The sequence below is a fragment of the Sminthopsis crassicaudata genome, chromosome 4, assembly GCF_048593235.1.
Source record: "Sminthopsis crassicaudata isolate SCR6 chromosome 4, ASM4859323v1, whole genome shotgun sequence".
Taxonomy (NCBI): domain Eukaryota; kingdom Metazoa; phylum Chordata; class Mammalia; order Dasyuromorphia; family Dasyuridae; genus Sminthopsis; species Sminthopsis crassicaudata.
The window spans coordinates 104364369-104381797 of record NC_133620.1 but is presented as its reverse complement, the minus strand read 5'-3'; the positions used below and the strand labels follow the sequence as shown (position 1 = coordinate 104381797).

The following is a 17429-nucleotide window of genomic DNA, read 5'->3' as shown; positions in this document are numbered from 1 at the left end:
TCTTAAAGGTAACATAAGAAGACAAATTGAGAGGAATTTACCTTATTCAAGAAATGGGGAAAACTGAAGGTACTATGCCTATTTCTTGCAGAAATTCATGATGAAAGTAGACATATGCATGCCTTTTTATCTTGTTCATGAACAATCTCTGTGAACCCCAAACTTCTTTGGGAAAAAAGTTTTGAATTCCCTATATGCCCCAAATCTTCAACCTAGTCTTTTAGTCAAAGAAGGGAGATTTACGGGGCAATATTACTTTGGGATTGACGTGTGGGTCACATTAAGAGTTCTCAAGCTCAAGCATTCAAAGATCAGGTTTTCTAAAGAGAGAAAATTTCTTGATGTTGTGTGTTTCTTAGGAAAAAAAGAGAATTTTCCATATAGTTCCTGAATAGTCATGCTAGGGAAAAAAACTAGTGAATTATATGATTTGTTCAGGTCAAATTAGGAGTTGCAGCCCCAAAGTAATTGTCTTCTGAGGACAATATGAACAACTCCAAATCTGAGAGATACAGAATTCATCAGAGTATAAAAAGGTTGTCCTCATATGGACTTTATGAATGTTTTATTTTATTAGATTTGTTTATGAGCTCCTGTGTGTGCTTTGCATCTGCATTTTCTATGCAGTGAAATAAAGGTTGTTCTATTTATATATACTGCTACTTTGACAGCTTATATGGGAATTAGGACCCTGTTATCCATATTTAGGAAAACTTGAGAAACAAGCTATGTAGGCTGCATTTAGATATTTCTTCTATGATCAGACCAGTTCATGTGAGTTCAGGGCTTACAGATGTTCTGTATCATCAGTAATATAGTTATAAGGAAGAGGGTTTACATAGATTTATAGAGCTAGGAAAATACAAAGTACATCTGGTAGTGGGGGTGGGAGAGCAGGAGTGAAAATGTAAATAATTTCACTAGCTTGGACTATGTAGAAGAAAATAATATGAGCTAATGCTGGAAAGGTTGTATAAAACTAGATTGTTTGGGTCTTTGAATGTTGAAAAACAGGAATATGAACTTTACTTGGTAGGTAATAAGGAGCCACTGAATATTTTTTGAGCAGAGACATAAATAACTAAGAAGAAGGGAGAGGTTATATTTTTTGTTTGTTTTTGAAAGTGATATAAGGCATAGTTTGGAAAGGGGAGAGATTAGATATTATTCTATTATATAGGCAAGTCTGGGAATAGTGGTGTATAATTGCAATCTTTGCTATTGATAAAACTGAAGCTAGTGGGATTGCTGTTATTAGGGAATTTTGAACTATGCGAGGCTGAGCTAATCCACACAGTGTCCCCACAAAGTCTGGGAGCAGGGCACTAGATAGCTTAAGGCAGGGAGAACTGCCTCCGTTAGAAATGGAGCTGGTAAAAGCTCCCACATCAATCAGTATTGGGATCTGGCCCCTCTATCCTGGAAGAGATATGGTATCCCAATCTTTAAATAAAATAAAATAAAAAAATTAAGGAAAAAAAAAAAACCCTGATCCATGCAGATAGGAAGGAAGAGAGAAGAAAGTATCATGTAAAAAGACATGGAAGTTGATTCTATAGGATTTGATTAATGGATATGAGAGGTAACAACTGGAAAATAAACTTAAAATTCCAAACACTGGAGATTGACTAAATGGTGGTACCAAAAACAATAACAGTGAAGTTGCAAAGAAGAGTAGGTTTAATGGAAATGTTTTTTGACATATTGAGTTTAGCATATGAAATATCATTGGGGAATCTAGGATTGTGAGTGTATGTGTGCATGTATTTCTATTTCTATTTATCTACATATCTTTATATACATATATATATATATTACACACACATATATATACAAATATAAAATAAAAATATCTATAATAATATATCTACAATTATAATATTTATATAATGAAAGATACGTAAACATAGATATAGTTATAATTATGTTATAATGATATCTATATAGAAAAACATTTATATCTAAATACAGATATAGAATTATTTTATTTCTATATATATCTAGACATTTAACTATGTATCTAGACATATATATATGTAACTAAATATATATTTTTTATATATTTATGACTGATTGTCTATCTTCTCCCTTTGTAAAAAGAGATTCTGGTTTAGAGCTCCTAAGAATGGTCAGGGCTAGAAATGCAGATTTGAGAGTCATCTCCACAGAGATTGCAATGAAAACTTTAATGAAAGAGATTACAAAGTTAGGAAGTGCAGAGGGAAAGGGAGACAACAGATAAGATCTGAGGGAATACTTAATATTTTTAAGCACAGTAATGTTTTTATGACAGTCTTTCATTTAATTTTCTTTCTACTGAATCATGGTGTTTTGGGGCTACCTAGCATTTCTTGGGCAGGTGTATTTTTTTATGCTGTCTTTCTTATGCATTGCTGTCATTCCAAATATCTCCCGCCCTTAAAGAATCCTCCTTTGGAACAAAGAAGCAGATAAGCAAAACAAACTGGCACATTGTTTTGCCTATCACTGTATGGCTCACTCTACCCTGAAGAAAAAGCTGTACATTTTATAATGAGTTCTCTGAAATAAAGGTCATGGTAATGTAATAACCTGTTCTCTGATCATATTAAATATGAAAGCTAATAAATGCATGGAAAATCATTTATTAATTGCTTACTTATTTGGTGCCAAACACTGTGCTCAGCAATAGAACTACAAATACAAAAGTGAGATAGTCTTTGTCCTCAATAATAAGGAAAGGCAAGATATTTCCAGTAGTGGTATATCATCGGGTCAAAAGTTACAAACATTTTTGTCATTTTCCCAGTATAATAAACTTTTGTATATGGGCGTTTTTTCTGCAAGTGGCAGACAAAAAACATTTGTGTAAGAAACATTGATATCAATGTCAGAAGAAACACACATCTTCAAACAAAAATGTTAAAGGTAAACAAAGACTTGTTCTGGGGACCTGGGAGAAAACCTCATCAAATAAATATCCTGAAAGGATCTGTTTGAAAATAGAGATCTGACTGATTTTATGATGTTTCCATGGTATTGCTCATTTACTGCTTTCAGAGTTTTAAAGATTATACTTGAGAAATTATAAATCAAATAGGGACCATTGATATGGAATCATACCTGACAGCAAGATAAGCTTTTTGAGTTTCATTAATCAAATGTAAGGTATTACTTTTGAGAAGACCTTGACTTGAGGTGTTAGAAATTATATGAGACAGGCAACAGTCAGATAAAGATGGAGGTTGGAGAGGATGTTGAGGGTAGAAATAGGAGCAAAAAGACACAGAAGTCAATAGGAGGAGATGTTTACAAGGGACAGAATAAAGAAGTTGACAAGCAGGTTCTGGGACTGTTTTACTGGGAATTATGTTATCTGAAAAAGTAGGATCAACTTGTTGAGAGCTGACTGGTTGGAGAAAGGTCAAATCAATTGAGATGTCAGGAATACCAGGAATACTAAAGAAGTAGCTATTGAAACATTAAAGTAGCAGACCCAGGAATCAAAGGGAAGCAAAAATGGGATATGGAGTGATGGAATAAAGTGATGTCAAATTCAAATATGAAGGGGATCATTAAATCATAATAAGGATCCATGCAAACTGTATACTGACTTAAAAAACCATGTATCAACATTATGTTCTATTGTATTTTTACTTATATTGTTAAATATTTACCAATTACATTTTAACTTGGTTCTGCAATTCTTGAACTGCAACACAAAGGACCTTGTGTTTGAAATCTCTGGATTAAGGAACTACAGGTCACATTCAACAAACATTTACTAAGTCCTTATTTATATACAAAGAAAAAGCAAAAATGCCATCTTCAAATTGCAAAGAACTAAGAATAGAGTTAGTATTAGTGAAAGAGAGAGAAAAGTGAAAAGATGGAAATTTCTGGTCAGAGAATACAATGTGAAAGTGTCAGCTTTTGGAGATGTTAGAATTCTAAGCATCAGTGAGATCTAAGATATGGCCAACTAATGATTAATTGAAATATGGTCACGGGTTTAAAAGGATAAATTCTCTAATGATCAGGTTATTAGAAAGCTTATCCTTTTTATGTGCCCCCATTAACTATTTCTGTAGGCCACTGAGTACATATTTATTACAAATGGCTATGATTATTACCCTTTTTGCTACAAATTGCAGTTATGTTAAAATCTAGTATCTATTACTTATTTTCCTACTGAAATAATCTTGTATGTACACAAAAGGTAATTTAGGGCTTGCTAATTCATCATTCATGCCCTCATCTAATCATAGGATAGATCACATGTCTAGAGCTGGAAGAAGCTATTTATTTCATCCAATTCCCTCTTGTTATAGAGGAGGAAACTGAGGTCCTTAAAGATTAAGTGACTATTTGAATTGAAGTCCTTTGACTCAGAGTTCAGTACCTTTTCTACTAGATTGCACTGGGTCATCTTCTTTTCTCTCACTGTATTCTTTGTCTTATCAATGTCATCAACTTCCATGTTCAATTATAATCTCTATGCTGATGACTCTTAACCCTGTATAGTCAGCCCTAAGCTCTATTCTGAGCTTCACCAACAACCTGTTGGAAATTTCTATCTAAATGTCCCATAAATATTTCCAATTTAACATGATGAAAACAGAGCTTATTCTTTTCCTTCTAAACCCCACCCCTCTTCCAAATTTCTTTATTTCTGTTTAAAGTTCTACCATCTTTCCAGTTCACCAGGTTCACAGCCTCAGAATCATCAGTAACTCTATTCTTTCTCATTTTTCCAGCCAATCAGTTACAAAGTTCTGTCCATGAAATCTCTAAAATGCCTCTCATTCTGTCTACTTCCATGTAATCATGTCAGTCCTCTTTTCACAATTACCTCAGAATTCTTAGATTCTTTAAACATTCAACTTAGGGGATCCTTGAGAAGCCTTTCCTGTTTTTTTTTTCCTGATTTCTCTCTTCATCTTCTGATGTTCCTATATTTCCTTAACTGTGTTAAGTGCTCTATCTCTCCAGAAGATTGCAAAGTTATTTTATATCCCCCAGAATTTGCATGTTAAGTACTTAATATTTGTTGAATTTAATTGAAGCTTTGTTCCAATTTTCTGGCAAAAATCAGTAAATTCTGACACATAACATTTTTTTAATGGCTGTCTCATGTTTTATCCAGGAAATCTGCCTTAATTCATCTATTTGCTAAAAATAAATTAATTTCTCATTTTAAATAAAACCAAAGGGTTTAAATGCAAGAACAAAGAGAGGAAAAGCTCCTTTTGAAAATTAATTGAAAAGGGACAGCAGAGCAAAAAGAGAAGAGTAAAAGTTTTAAGCATACTAACTTTCACAAAATTCAGTTGCCTTGGACCATGTTCCATCTGGAAGGCAAGTACGGGTAGGTGAGAAATGACGGTTTCTATTATAACCTGGTCGACAACTATATGTCACGTTGGCACCCTCAGGAAAGTTTTTCTGGTCTGCAGACTCTTTTGTCAAGATAGCAAATGATAATCTTTCCGGGACACCACAAGTACCTACATAGAGAGAAACAAATAGAAATGCTGGAATATACATCTACAAACAAAAACCATTGGCAGGTCACTTGAAGTGCAGAAAAAATCCCCATTGGAAGGCATCCCAGACTTCACCAATTCACATTAATAAACCTTTGAGCCATTAGATGATGCGTCATTTTTTCACCCTTTTGGCAAGGTATGCAGATGATCCCTTAGTTTCTGAAGAAACTCTCCTAACCTATAGCAAATCTAACCTTTGTACTGCACACTCCCAAAGGGGGAAATGCCACATTTGAAAATAAAGCTGCAACTAGCTCTTTACCAAATAAGCAGAGATCTCAACTTAAACCTACTACTGCTCCATGACTAACAAAGACAGATAATAATTTTTCTCCCCCTTCAGGAGGAATTAGAATGGGTTTATCTTGTTTCTTCGTTTGTTTTTTATTGGTGGTATTTGGCCGGTTGGTTTCCATGATCCTTTCCATAATTTCCTTTATTTCCATAATTCCTTTAATCTCTGCTTAGGGAAGCCATCCGGAGTTCGGAAGGAAATCAGGATCTTCTGTTTTTCCTCCTCCTTCATCCCGGGAGGTGGGGAGGGGCTCTCTGTTGCCATGACAATGGAGCCTTTTCCCCAGCTCCAGTCTCGGTCCTTTTCTATTTTGCTGTCTTTTTCTTTCCCCTCGAAATCCGCTCGTCCCTCTTCCTTATTCTACCACACTCACCGCGCGTTTGGGGCAGGTTCAGCAGCGTCAGCAGCAGCAGCAGCAGTAGTGACGACGAAGGGCCAGGTAGCCCCAACGCTGGAGTCACACTCCGTGGTTCCGGGCTCATGACAAGTCCCGGCAGAGTTGCACCTTGGGATGTTCCGAAGTGCGGGATGCAGAGCGTTGCCGGGATGGAGAAGGTTTCGGCTGTTTAGCTTTGCGTCCGTCGGGAAAGTCTTTAGTCCTTGTCCCCACCCTGAGAGTGTGGGAGTGGCTCTAAAGTCTAATTCCCAAGCGTCACACTTGGTTCTAGTCCAAAGCACCACGAGACACCAGCCTGTCGGGGAGGGGCAAAATGCTGCTCTGCCCCTTGTTTGTCAAGGTCTCCTTCAGCTCTCCAAGGTCCCAGCAGTGAGAGGCATTTGCAGTGTTCCGGGATCTCCATCTGCACTTCCACCTAGTCTAGAAACCACATCCTGCGTCCGGACACTCCCTTCTGAACCAGGCTAGTTAAGCGCCTTCTACGACCATCTCCTGGCTCTATCTTGAGAGCACTTATTGATCTGTACCCTATCTCTTGAATTAGACTTGTGTTGTTGTTGTTGTTTTTTGTATTTGACCTTTCTTCCTCAGCACTTAGCACAGTGCCTCACCTTATAATAGGTTCTTAATAATTGCTTCTAGATTTGAATATACTGTAATATACTTGTAGAAAAATAAGATTTAATGCCTAGTAACATAAGTAAGAAGGAAAAACTTTTTTTGAAAGTAGAGAAGTTTCTTTGGTGGGAAGAAATGACTGGAAGATATTCTAGGCATGGGGAAAATCATTACAAAGGCACTGAGACAGGAGAAAAAATAAATTGTGTGAGGAGCAGTAAGAAAGCCAAGCATAAAGTATACAAAGATATATATATATATTTATATATATATATTCATATATATATATATTTATATATATATATATTTATATATATATATATATATATATATATATATATATATATATATATTTTTTTTTTTTTTTTTTTTTTTTTTTCCTGAGGCAGTTGGGATTAGGGATTAAATGAGTTGCTCAGGGTCAAATTTGAACTCAGGTCCTCCTGACTTCAGGGCTGGTGCTCGATGCACTGTCCCACCTAGCTATCCCAAGAATGGTAAATATTAATGCATGTGGAAAAGTAGTCTGGGGCCTGTAGATTAAGAGTTTTAAATGCCAGAGTTTATAAAGCTTGAGAAGGCTTCCTTGTTCCAATACTATATCAGAGGTAATCATATAATTCTTGCCACGATTAAGTGTTCAGTATGGTGGGTATGTGAGACAAAAAAGGGACGCCTCTCTCTGGAAACTATACAAACTCCTCACATTAAAGGTTATAATGCCAAAGCACTGAAAGAATATTTCAAAGTAGGTTGTGCTACAATTAAATCATATTTATCAGAAAAAAAGAATAAAAGTCACCTAAGATTTGGAAAATGGGAAATAAAGAATTAAGATTTTCTACTATGTATTCACTAGTAGAGATCGATCTAAAATGATTTTCTCTTTGAATGATTTTTCACGAGACTGATTTTTGCTAAGTTCCAAAAAAAAAATATATATATATATATAAATACCTATACTGGGGCAGCCAGGTGGCGCAGTGGATAGAGCACCAGCCCTGAAGTCAGGAGGACCTGAGTTCAAATCTGCTCTCAGACACTTAACATTTACTGGCTGTGTGACCCTGGGCAAGTCACTTAACCCCAAATGCCTCAGCAAAAACAAACAAACAAACAAAAAAACCCATATTGAAGGCATGAAGATCTATATTGTTAGATGGCTTTTCCATGGCCAGATTCTCTTACACCAGTAAAATTACAGGTTGAGACTTAACAGGACTGTGAGTGAGTGAAAGAATGAATGAAAAGAAAGTCCCAATGGACCTTAGGATACAAATAGCAAAGCAGATTGTAAGGAATCTTCTCTAGTAAAATTTCCAATGATAAAATTATATTTTTAAATGTTAAATCATTTTCCAATGCTGAGAATTCTACTAGAAATAACTTTATTTTTCCAATTTTGGATAGTTGAAGAGGCTGGGAATTTCACACCTGCCAGGTCACATCTCCACAGCAGTTGCTTCCCTGGATGAAGTTATAGAAAGCAAGCTGGAAGCAGAGTTGGTGGTGGGAGGGAGATCCTGCTATTCTTGGGCTTTGAGAACTTAACTGTAAGGTAGGGATTCTCAAAATTTTTGGTTTAACGATCTTTTTATACTTAGAAAACTGTATTGAGAACCCCAAAGAACTTTTATTTATACAGGTTATAGACATCAATAGTTAACCATATTAGAAATTAAAATGTATAAATTTGAAAAATTAACATTGCAATAAGAAACCCCTAACATATTAAAAATAGCATTTTATTAAAAAGGACTATTTTTCAACAAAAATGTGGGTAGTGCTATTGTTTTACATACTTTTAATAAGTATAGTAGTAAAAGTCACCTGCCTCTGATGAAAAGATAGGCCAGATGTACATAAGGCATTATTAAGATGCTCACTTGTCAAGATTTACAATACAAAATATGCTCTGTAGTATATAATCTTATGCCCCTTTATCTTTTTCTTTTAATCTTATTGCCCTAAATATGAAACAAAGAACATGGCTGAAGGGTTCTGAAAACTCAAATAAAAACACAATCCTTTATGAAGTTACCTGATATCAGGTAACAGCTGACATAATTTCCAGTTATACAAGGCACATCACTGTTGGCCAAAAGCTCTCATATGAAATAAGGTATCATCAAGGTATGTCAACTGTACATTATATAATTATGTACCCAATTCCACAGTATAATTCTAGTAACATATCTGAATATTCTACTATTCCAGAGTATATTGTGAGCTTTAAATGGTAACAGAAATGGAAGTAGAATAGATTCTATATCCTTCAAGAAAATTAGAGAGCCAATATGTGAAGAAAAATTTAGTTGCCTCAACTCTTCCTGTCCTGAATTTTCACCTTCCACTTATTAAAATTGATAAGCTAATTCTGAGTTTGAGAGAGAATTCTGAGAATTTGGAGACTAGGAAACAATCAAGAAGACCTTGTTTAAATTCTTTCTTATATACTTACTAGCTATGTCATGCTGGGTAGAGTAAGAATAATATTCTACATAGACTTAGGTGGCTTGTGGCTTCCCTTGAATGAAGGAAGAAAAGTCATTATCAGGTCTACTTTCATAATGCCTAGTCCATGTTGGGTTGGTGCTATGGAAGTTTAAAAAAATTTCAACTTCTGGTGCTAAAATGGAGCAACCCTCTAAAGTTCTCCCCAGTTCCTCTCCAAAACACTAGCAAACCATCTCAGAATGGATAGGACCAACGAAGAAGTTTCTTTCCCCGCAGTGGGAGAAAAATGAGGTTCACAACAGGAGGTTTGCAGCAAGGTTCCACTAACGAGGCCCCAACTCTCCTGAAAATCAGCAGCTTCTAAGCAAGCAAACGGTCTGTGTAGCTGAGCAAGACCTCAGCCCCAGCACTAGGCTCCAGAAAAAGGTCTTGACCCCATTACTGATCAGAACTGAAATCGTGCCCTGGGACTGGTCAACAGGAAGATTCCACCCCGGGACCATCCCTGAAAGGGATCAAGAATAAGATTCTCCCTCCTGGGCCAGCCACCAGAAAGAGTATTATAATAGCAACCTACCCTTGGAGTAGGCCAGCAGCTAAACTACACACCAAGAAGCCAACATGGAGGGCTCACCTTACAGGACACCCCCCAAAGGGAAGTATATTCTTCAGAGACATTAAGTAGTTGACTGTAGAAAATTATTCCTTAATGAAACAAATACAAAGGAAGATGGTCTAGTTGTACCAGATCTAAAACTATATTTTAAAGTTATGGCCCTCAAAACCAGTTGGAAGTAGCTAAGAAATTGTGTAATGTGTAATGGATCACTGTAGGTTCACAAGACTCAACAGTCAATGACTCTAGTAATCTAGTCTTTGGTAAATCCAGCGACTCCAGCTTCTGGGATAAGAACTCATTATTTGGCAAAAATTGCTGGGAAAACTAGGAAATAATATGGCAGAAACTAGGCTTTGACCAACATCTAATACCCTATATGACCAGGATAAGGTCAAAATGGGTTCATGATTTAAACATAAAAGGTGATACTGTAAGCAATTTAGGAGAACGAGAGATGGTTTACCTCTCAGATAAGTAGAGAAGGATAGAACAGACAATTGTCAGTTAAAGAAATTAAAGTAATTTCTAATTATATGAAAAAATAATCTAAATCACTATTAATTACAGAAATGAAAATTAAGACAACTCTGAGGTTTCCTTTCATACCTTTCAGATTGGCTAAGATGACAGGAAAATATAATGATAAATGTTAGAAACAATGTGGGAAAAGTGGGACACTAATACATTTTTGGTAGAGTTGTGAACTGATCCAGTCATTTTGGAGAACAATTTGGAACTATAACCAAAGAACTATAAAACTATACATACCTTTTGATCTGCAGTGTATCTACTGGGTCTGTAACCCAAAGAAATTATTAAAAAAGGGAAAAAGACTCCCATATGCAAAAATGTTTGCAGCAGCTCTTTTTGAAGTGACAAAGGACTGGAAATTGAGTAGATGCCTATTAGTTGAGGAATGGCTGAATAAGTTAGGGTATATGAATATAATGTAATATTGTTGTTTTATAAATAATGATGAGCAGGCTGATTTCAGAAAAGCTTACATGAACTGATGCTAAGTGAAATGAGCAAAGCCAAAAGAACATTATACAGAGCAACAACAAGATTATGTGATGATCAACTATGATGGAATTGTTTCTTTTCAACCATAAGGTGATTCAAGGTAATTCTAATAGACTTGTGATGGAGGGAGCCATCCAGGAAAAAAAAAAACAAAAACAAAAAAAAAACAAAAAAACAGAAAACAAAAAAACTATGGAGACTGAATGTGGATCAAAGCATGCATAGTATTTTCACCTTTTTAATTTTGTTTGTTTGTTAGCTTGTTGTTTTTTTCTTTATCATGTTTTTTTGGTCCCCTTTTGATCTGATTTATCTTGCACAGCATGACAAATATGGAAATATGTTTGGAAGAATTACATGTTTAACCTATGTTGGATTGCTTTCTATCTATGGGAAGGGAAGTAGGAGAAGAGGAAGAAAAATTTGGAACACAAGGTTTTGCAAAGGTGAATGTTGAAAAAAAGGTGAATCTTTCTATGTATTGGAAAAATAAGAAGTTACTAAAATTTGAAAAAAAAAGAGAAAATCATTTCTTAAAAATTAGAATTAAACAAGTAGAAACAAGTAATAACTTTATGAGCTCAAGATATGATGAAAGAAACAAAAAAAAGTAAAAACAAATTAGGAGAAAATGTGAAATTTCTCATTGCCAAAACAACTGATCCAGAAAATAGATACTGAAGAGATAATATAAGAATTATAGGTAGTCCAATGGACGACCTAAAACTGATAATCAGAAAATAAAACAAAACAAAACAAAAAAGCCTGGACAACATTTTTCAAGAAATTATCAGAGAAAATTGTCCTGATATATTAGAATCAGAGATCAAAATAGAAATTGAAAGAATTTATTAATCACTGTCTTAAAGAGATCCCAAACTGAAACTCCCAGGAACATCTTAGATGAATTCTAAAGTTAATAGATCAAGGAGAAAGTATTAAAACCAGCAAAAAAGGAAATAATTCAAATATCATGAAGCTATAGAATTTAGCAGCTTCCATCTTAAAACACTAGAGGGCTTGGGATATGATATACTAGAAGGCAGAGGAATTAGATTAACAATCAAGAATCGCCTACCCAGCAAAACTGAAAATAATCTTTGGGGGGGGGGGGAGGGAAGGATATTTAACAAAATAAAGGACTTTTAAGCATTTCTAATTAAAAGATCAGAGATGAATAAAATATATGACCTCTAAATACAGATTCAAGGAGAACATAAAAAGATAATAATAAATATAATAAAATAATTAAATATATAATCATAAGAAATTCAATAAGGTTAAACTGTTTATATCTCTATGTGCCAAGACAATATTTTAAAATCAATAACTTTATTAGTATAAGAGCAATTAGAAAGATTATATGTAGACAGAAGGTATGGATATAAGGTGACTTTAATGGGATGATACCGAAAAAAACAAAATGAATGGGTGAGAAAGAAAATTACACTAGAAGAAGGAAGGGGAATTTGAATAAGGGTCAATTATCCCACATAAAAGAGGCCAGAAAGAACAGTTATAATGGAGGGGAAAATGGCGACAGCAAAGCTTAAACTTTACTGTCATCAAAATTGACTGAAAAAGGGAAAAAATACACAGTTGGATATAAAAACCTATCATACTTTATAAGAATGTTTAAAAAGTATGTGAAAAATGGAAGGGGGAAAGGAGATTGATAAAAGAGGAAGTATATTGGAGAAGGAAATAATCAGAAGTAAAATTATTGTGAAGAGGGAAAGAATAGCATATAAGAAAGGGAAGATAAACAAGAGAAAAATCAAATAGAGGGAAAAATATAGTTAGGTTACCATAACTATAAAAGTAAATAGGGTGTACTTACCCATAAAATGGAAGTGGATATTAAAACAGATTAAAACTCAGAATCCTACAATTTGTTGTTTACAGGAAACAAATTTGAAGCAGGATAATACACAGCAAAGGAAAAGGTTGAAGCAGAATCTATTATGCTCAGCTAAAGCAAAGAAAGCAGGGGTAGCAACATGATTCCAGACAAAGCAAAAGCAAAAATATATCTAACTGAAAGAGATAAAGAAGGAAACTGTATCTTGCTGAAAGGTACCATAGAAAATAAAGTCATATCAATCCTAAACATATATGCACCAAATGGTATAACCTCTAAATTTTGAAGTTGAAAGAGTTACAGGAAATAGATAATAAAAGTATATTAGTGAGGAAATCTCAACTTTCTCTTCTCAGACCAGAATTTAAATAATGTAATTTTTAAAAGCAAGTGGATCAAAGAATCAATCATAAAAACAAACAATAATTTCATTAAAGAAAATGACAAAAATGAGACAACATATCAACATTTATGTCCTGCACTCAGTGATACTAAAGGGAAAATTTCTATCTCTAATTGCTTACATCAATAAAATAGAGAAAAAGCAGATCAATGAATTGGACATGAAACAACAGCAACAACAACAACAACAACAACAAACTAGAACACTTAAAAATTTCCAATTAGACACAAAATTGGAAATCCTGAAAATCAAAGGAGAGAGTAATAAAATTGAAAGAAAACTATTGAACTAATAAATAAATTTGGAAGCTGGTTTTATAGGAAAAAAACAATAAAAAAGATAAACCACTGCTTAATTTGATTTAAAAAATGAAAGAAGAAAACCAAATGATAGTATCAAAAATGAAAGGGATGAATTCATCCCAATGAAGAGGAAATTAAAACAATAGTTAGAAGTGATTTTGTCCAATTATATGCCAGTAAATTTAATAATCTAAATGAAATAAATGGATGGATATCTCCAAAAATATAATTTTTTATATTTGGGATATAGATTAACTGAGATTAACAGAAGAAGAAATAAAATACTTAAATAACCCTATCTTTAAAAAACAAAAATGAACAATCAATCAATGAATTTTTTAAGAAAACAATCCCCAGGATCAGAGAGATTTACAAGAAAATTCTACCAAACATTTAAAGAACAGTCAATCCCAATATTATATAAGCTATTTGGAAAAAAATAGGTGAAGAAGGCGGCCTACAAAATTCCTTTTAAGACTCAAATATGGTGCTGATATCCAGACCAGGAAGAGTTAAAACAAAGAAAGAATAAAATTTTGAATAAAAGACTAGGAAAGAGATTACAGCAACATATCACAAGGATCTTACAGTATAAACAACTTTATACCAAGAATGCAAGGATGGTTCAATATTAGGGAAACTATCAGCATAATTGTCTATATCAGTAACAGAGCCAATACAAATCATATGATTTATCTCAATAGATACAGAAAAATCTTTTGACAAAATACAGGACTCATTCCTTTAAAAAACATTAGGGTACACAAGACTAAATGAAGCTTTCCTTAAAATGATAAGTAACATTTATCTAAAAATATCAGTAAGCATTATCTGTAATGGGGATAGGCCAGGTGCCTTTCCAGTGCAGCCAGGGGCGAAGCCAGGATGCCCATCATCACTTCTATTATTTAATATTGTACTAGAAATGTTAACTGTAGCAATAAGAAAAGAAAAAGAAATTAAAGGAATTAGAATAGATGAGGAAACAAAACTATCACTTTTTGCAGATAATATGATGTTTGTTATACTTAGAAAATCCCAAAGAATCCACTAAAAAATACTGATATGATTAACAACTTTAGTAAAATTGTAGGATACAAAATAAACCCACATAAATCATCAGCATTTCTATATATTCCCAACAAATTCCAATAGATAGCAAGATGTAGAAAGAAAAATTCCATTTTAAATAATTATAGCAAATACAAAATATTTGCCAACCCAAAGCCAGGAATTCTATGAACATAACTGTGAAACACTTTTCACATGAATAAAGTCAGATCTAAACAATTGGAAAACTATTAATTGCTCATGAGTAGTCTGAGCCAATATAATGAAAATGAAAATTCGACCTAAATTATTCTATTTATTCAGTGCCATGTCAATCAAATTTTAAAAAATTAAATTATTTTATGTACACATATATTAACAACATTCATTGGGAAAAACAAAAAGCTCAAAGATATTATGGAAATCAATGAAAAAAAATGCGTAAGAAGGTAGTCTAACCATTCCAGATCTGTAATTGTATTATACAGTGGTAATTACCAAAACAATCTGGTACTAAGAAATAGAGTGGTGGATCAGGGAATAATTATAGTGAGTGACCCTAGTAATTTAATACATGATAAATTCAAAGATCCAAACTTTTGGAATAAAAACTCATTATTTGAAAAAAACTGGAAAAATAGAAAACATAATGGCAAAAACTAGATATACGTCAACATTTCATACTGTACACCAAGAGAAGGTCAAAATGGATAAATGATTTGCACATAAAAGATAATATAAGCAAATTAAGAGAGCACAGAATAGGTTATCTTCAGATTTATGAATGAGGGAAGAATTTAGAACAAAAAAGATAAAAGTATTACAAAATGTAAAATAGATAATTTTTATTCTATGACATTAAAAAGGTTTTGCACAAATAAAACCAATGCAACCAAAATTATAAGACAAGCAGAAAACTGGGGAAAAATTTGCAACAACTTTTTTTGACAAAAGCCTCATTTTTCAAATATATAGAGAACTGAATCAAACTTACAAAAATGCAAGTCATTCCCCATTTGATAAATAGTCAAAGGATATGCACAGGCAGTTTTCAGACAAAGAAATTGAAGTTATCTAGTCACATAAAAAAATGCTCTAAATTATTATTGATCAGAGGAATGCAAATTAAAACAACTTTGAGATATTACATCATACCTATTAGAGTGGCTAATATGACAAAAAAAGTGAAAATGTTGAATGTTGGAGAGGATGTGAGAAAAGTAGGACACTAATGTGGATTTGTGAAGTGATTCAATCATTCTGGAGAGCACTTTTGGAATTATGCCCAAAGAGTCATAAAACTGTGCAAATCCTTTGGTTTAGCAATATTAATGCTAGGTCTATATTCCAAAGACATCCAAAAAAAAAGGGAAAAAGGACCTATTTGTACAAAAATATTTACAGCAGCATTTTTTGGTGGTAGCTAAGTGTTAGGGACTTTCCTTCTGAGCATTGCCATGTATGCTATGTTAGCTGGTAGGGTGGACCCAGGAGGTAAAAAGGGATTTGGCCTCCGAGACAGGAAGTTGTGTCTTACAGATGTTTCCTTGAGATGGTGAGGGGTGTGTCCTCTTGCTTTTCTTAGGACACAGCACTAACTCCAGGTGTCTCCTTTCTATGAATCCACATACACAGAGCTGAGTGGGTTAGGCACGGGGTCATCCCACAGGAGAGTAAATATAAATGGCCAGCTTTGAGTCCATAGGCAGAGAAGGATGTGGAGAGAAGTATGTTCAATCAGGGCTTGGTACCAGAGCTATAGAATAATTTCCCCAAGTTTTCTATAAGGGGCCACGTTAAGCAGTCAGACCCAGATTCATCTGTGGGAAAGGGACGAAGGTTTCATCTTCTGGAACTACTTTAGGCTGACAAGGGGCATAGAGCTGGCCCTACCCAAGGACTGAGGAGGGGAGATGAGTGACTTGTAGGCAGCAACAGCAGCAGCATCTGTACCGAATGTCAAGATCAGGTGACCAAATGATTGGTAATTCTGGAATCCTTTTGAAATCCAGTGGCCTTCAAGACCTGCAAGACATAAATATCCCAGCCCTCTCCAAAGTACTGTGATTGGACCTTGCCAGTGTCCTTTCAAAGGACTTTTTGAATGTTCTCTGATGCTTGAAGCCCTGTTTTCATAGGATCTAGTTTTCTATCCTGTAAGATTTTATCCACATCCACCCATCTAGCTCTCTAACTTATGTACTACAGCTGTGTCCTCAGGCATGATCACGGTGGAACTTATACCCTGGCCTTTGGACATCTCTGGCCAGTGTCTCATCAAGCAGTGGTCCTTGTTCAACAGAGCACTCAGACATAGGAGCTCTCAAGCACAAGTTTGAAAGATACTGGAGCCAACATTCTCACATCTTTTTATCATCTCCACAAGGGTTAGCAAGGCTTGTGTCCTTATCTAAGGAGGACATGGCTTTCTGGCAATGGGCATTAGTATTCTCTCTAGCTAATTTCTGGATAAGAAGACCAGCTGCTTCTCCTTACCTACTAACTTCTCAATAGCCACCAGTAGGTGAGCCACAAAATCAGAGAAAGGTTCATCTAGGTCCTGTTTGCAAAGTTTTTTTGCTAAGTCTGACAACAGTCTTCCATTGCAGAGACTCCTCAGGTGTAAAGATTTTAGCAATAGTCTTCCAATCATTTGATGTTAGTATATTGCTGGAAAGTAGAAGAGTCAACAGCTCCTTAACATATGGATATTCAACCTAGCTGTGTGACCCTGGGCAAGTCACTTAACTCTGAGGAGAGCTAGATTGCATAATGGTTAGCACACCAGCCCTGGAGTCAGAAGAACCTGAGTTCATATTTCGCCTCAGGTAATTCCCTTGCAAGAAAATTAAAAAAAAAAAAAAAAAAGGATGTGG

General features: G+C 34.5%; 1 protein-coding gene and 1 long non-coding RNA gene across 8 annotated transcripts in view; one reads left to right on the top strand and one right to left on the bottom strand.

Annotated features, from left to right (window-relative positions):
• The window catches only part of LOC141565663 (C4b-binding protein alpha chain-like), a 66404-nt gene extending 59832 nt beyond the window's left edge, over positions 1-6572 (bottom strand). For 3 of the 5 annotated variants that reach the window (XR_012489081.1, XM_074309052.1, XM_074309051.1), the window contains exons 1-2: positions 6197-6561; positions 5295-5486 (exon numbers count right to left, since the gene is read on the bottom strand). Coding sequence is in view for 3 of the 5 variants with exons in the window: in XM_074309052.1 (XP_074165153.1) it covers positions 5295-5486; positions 6197-6305 (301 nt within the window). In the remaining 2 variants the exon portion in view is untranslated. Of the gene's footprint in view, positions 1-5294; positions 5487-6196 lie in introns of all 5 variants that reach the window. The other 2 variants (XR_012489082.1, XM_074309050.1) reach the window with 2 other exon arrangements.
• Positions 6573-8252: 1680 nt separating this feature from the next.
• The window catches only part of LOC141565664 (uncharacterized), a 26671-nt gene continuing 17494 nt past the window's right edge, over positions 8253-17429 (top strand). For all 3 annotated transcript variants that reach the window (XR_012489085.1, XR_012489084.1, XR_012489083.1), the window contains exon 1: positions 8253-8396. This is a non-coding gene — a long non-coding RNA (uncharacterized LOC141565664). The remainder of the gene's footprint in view (positions 8397-17429) is intronic.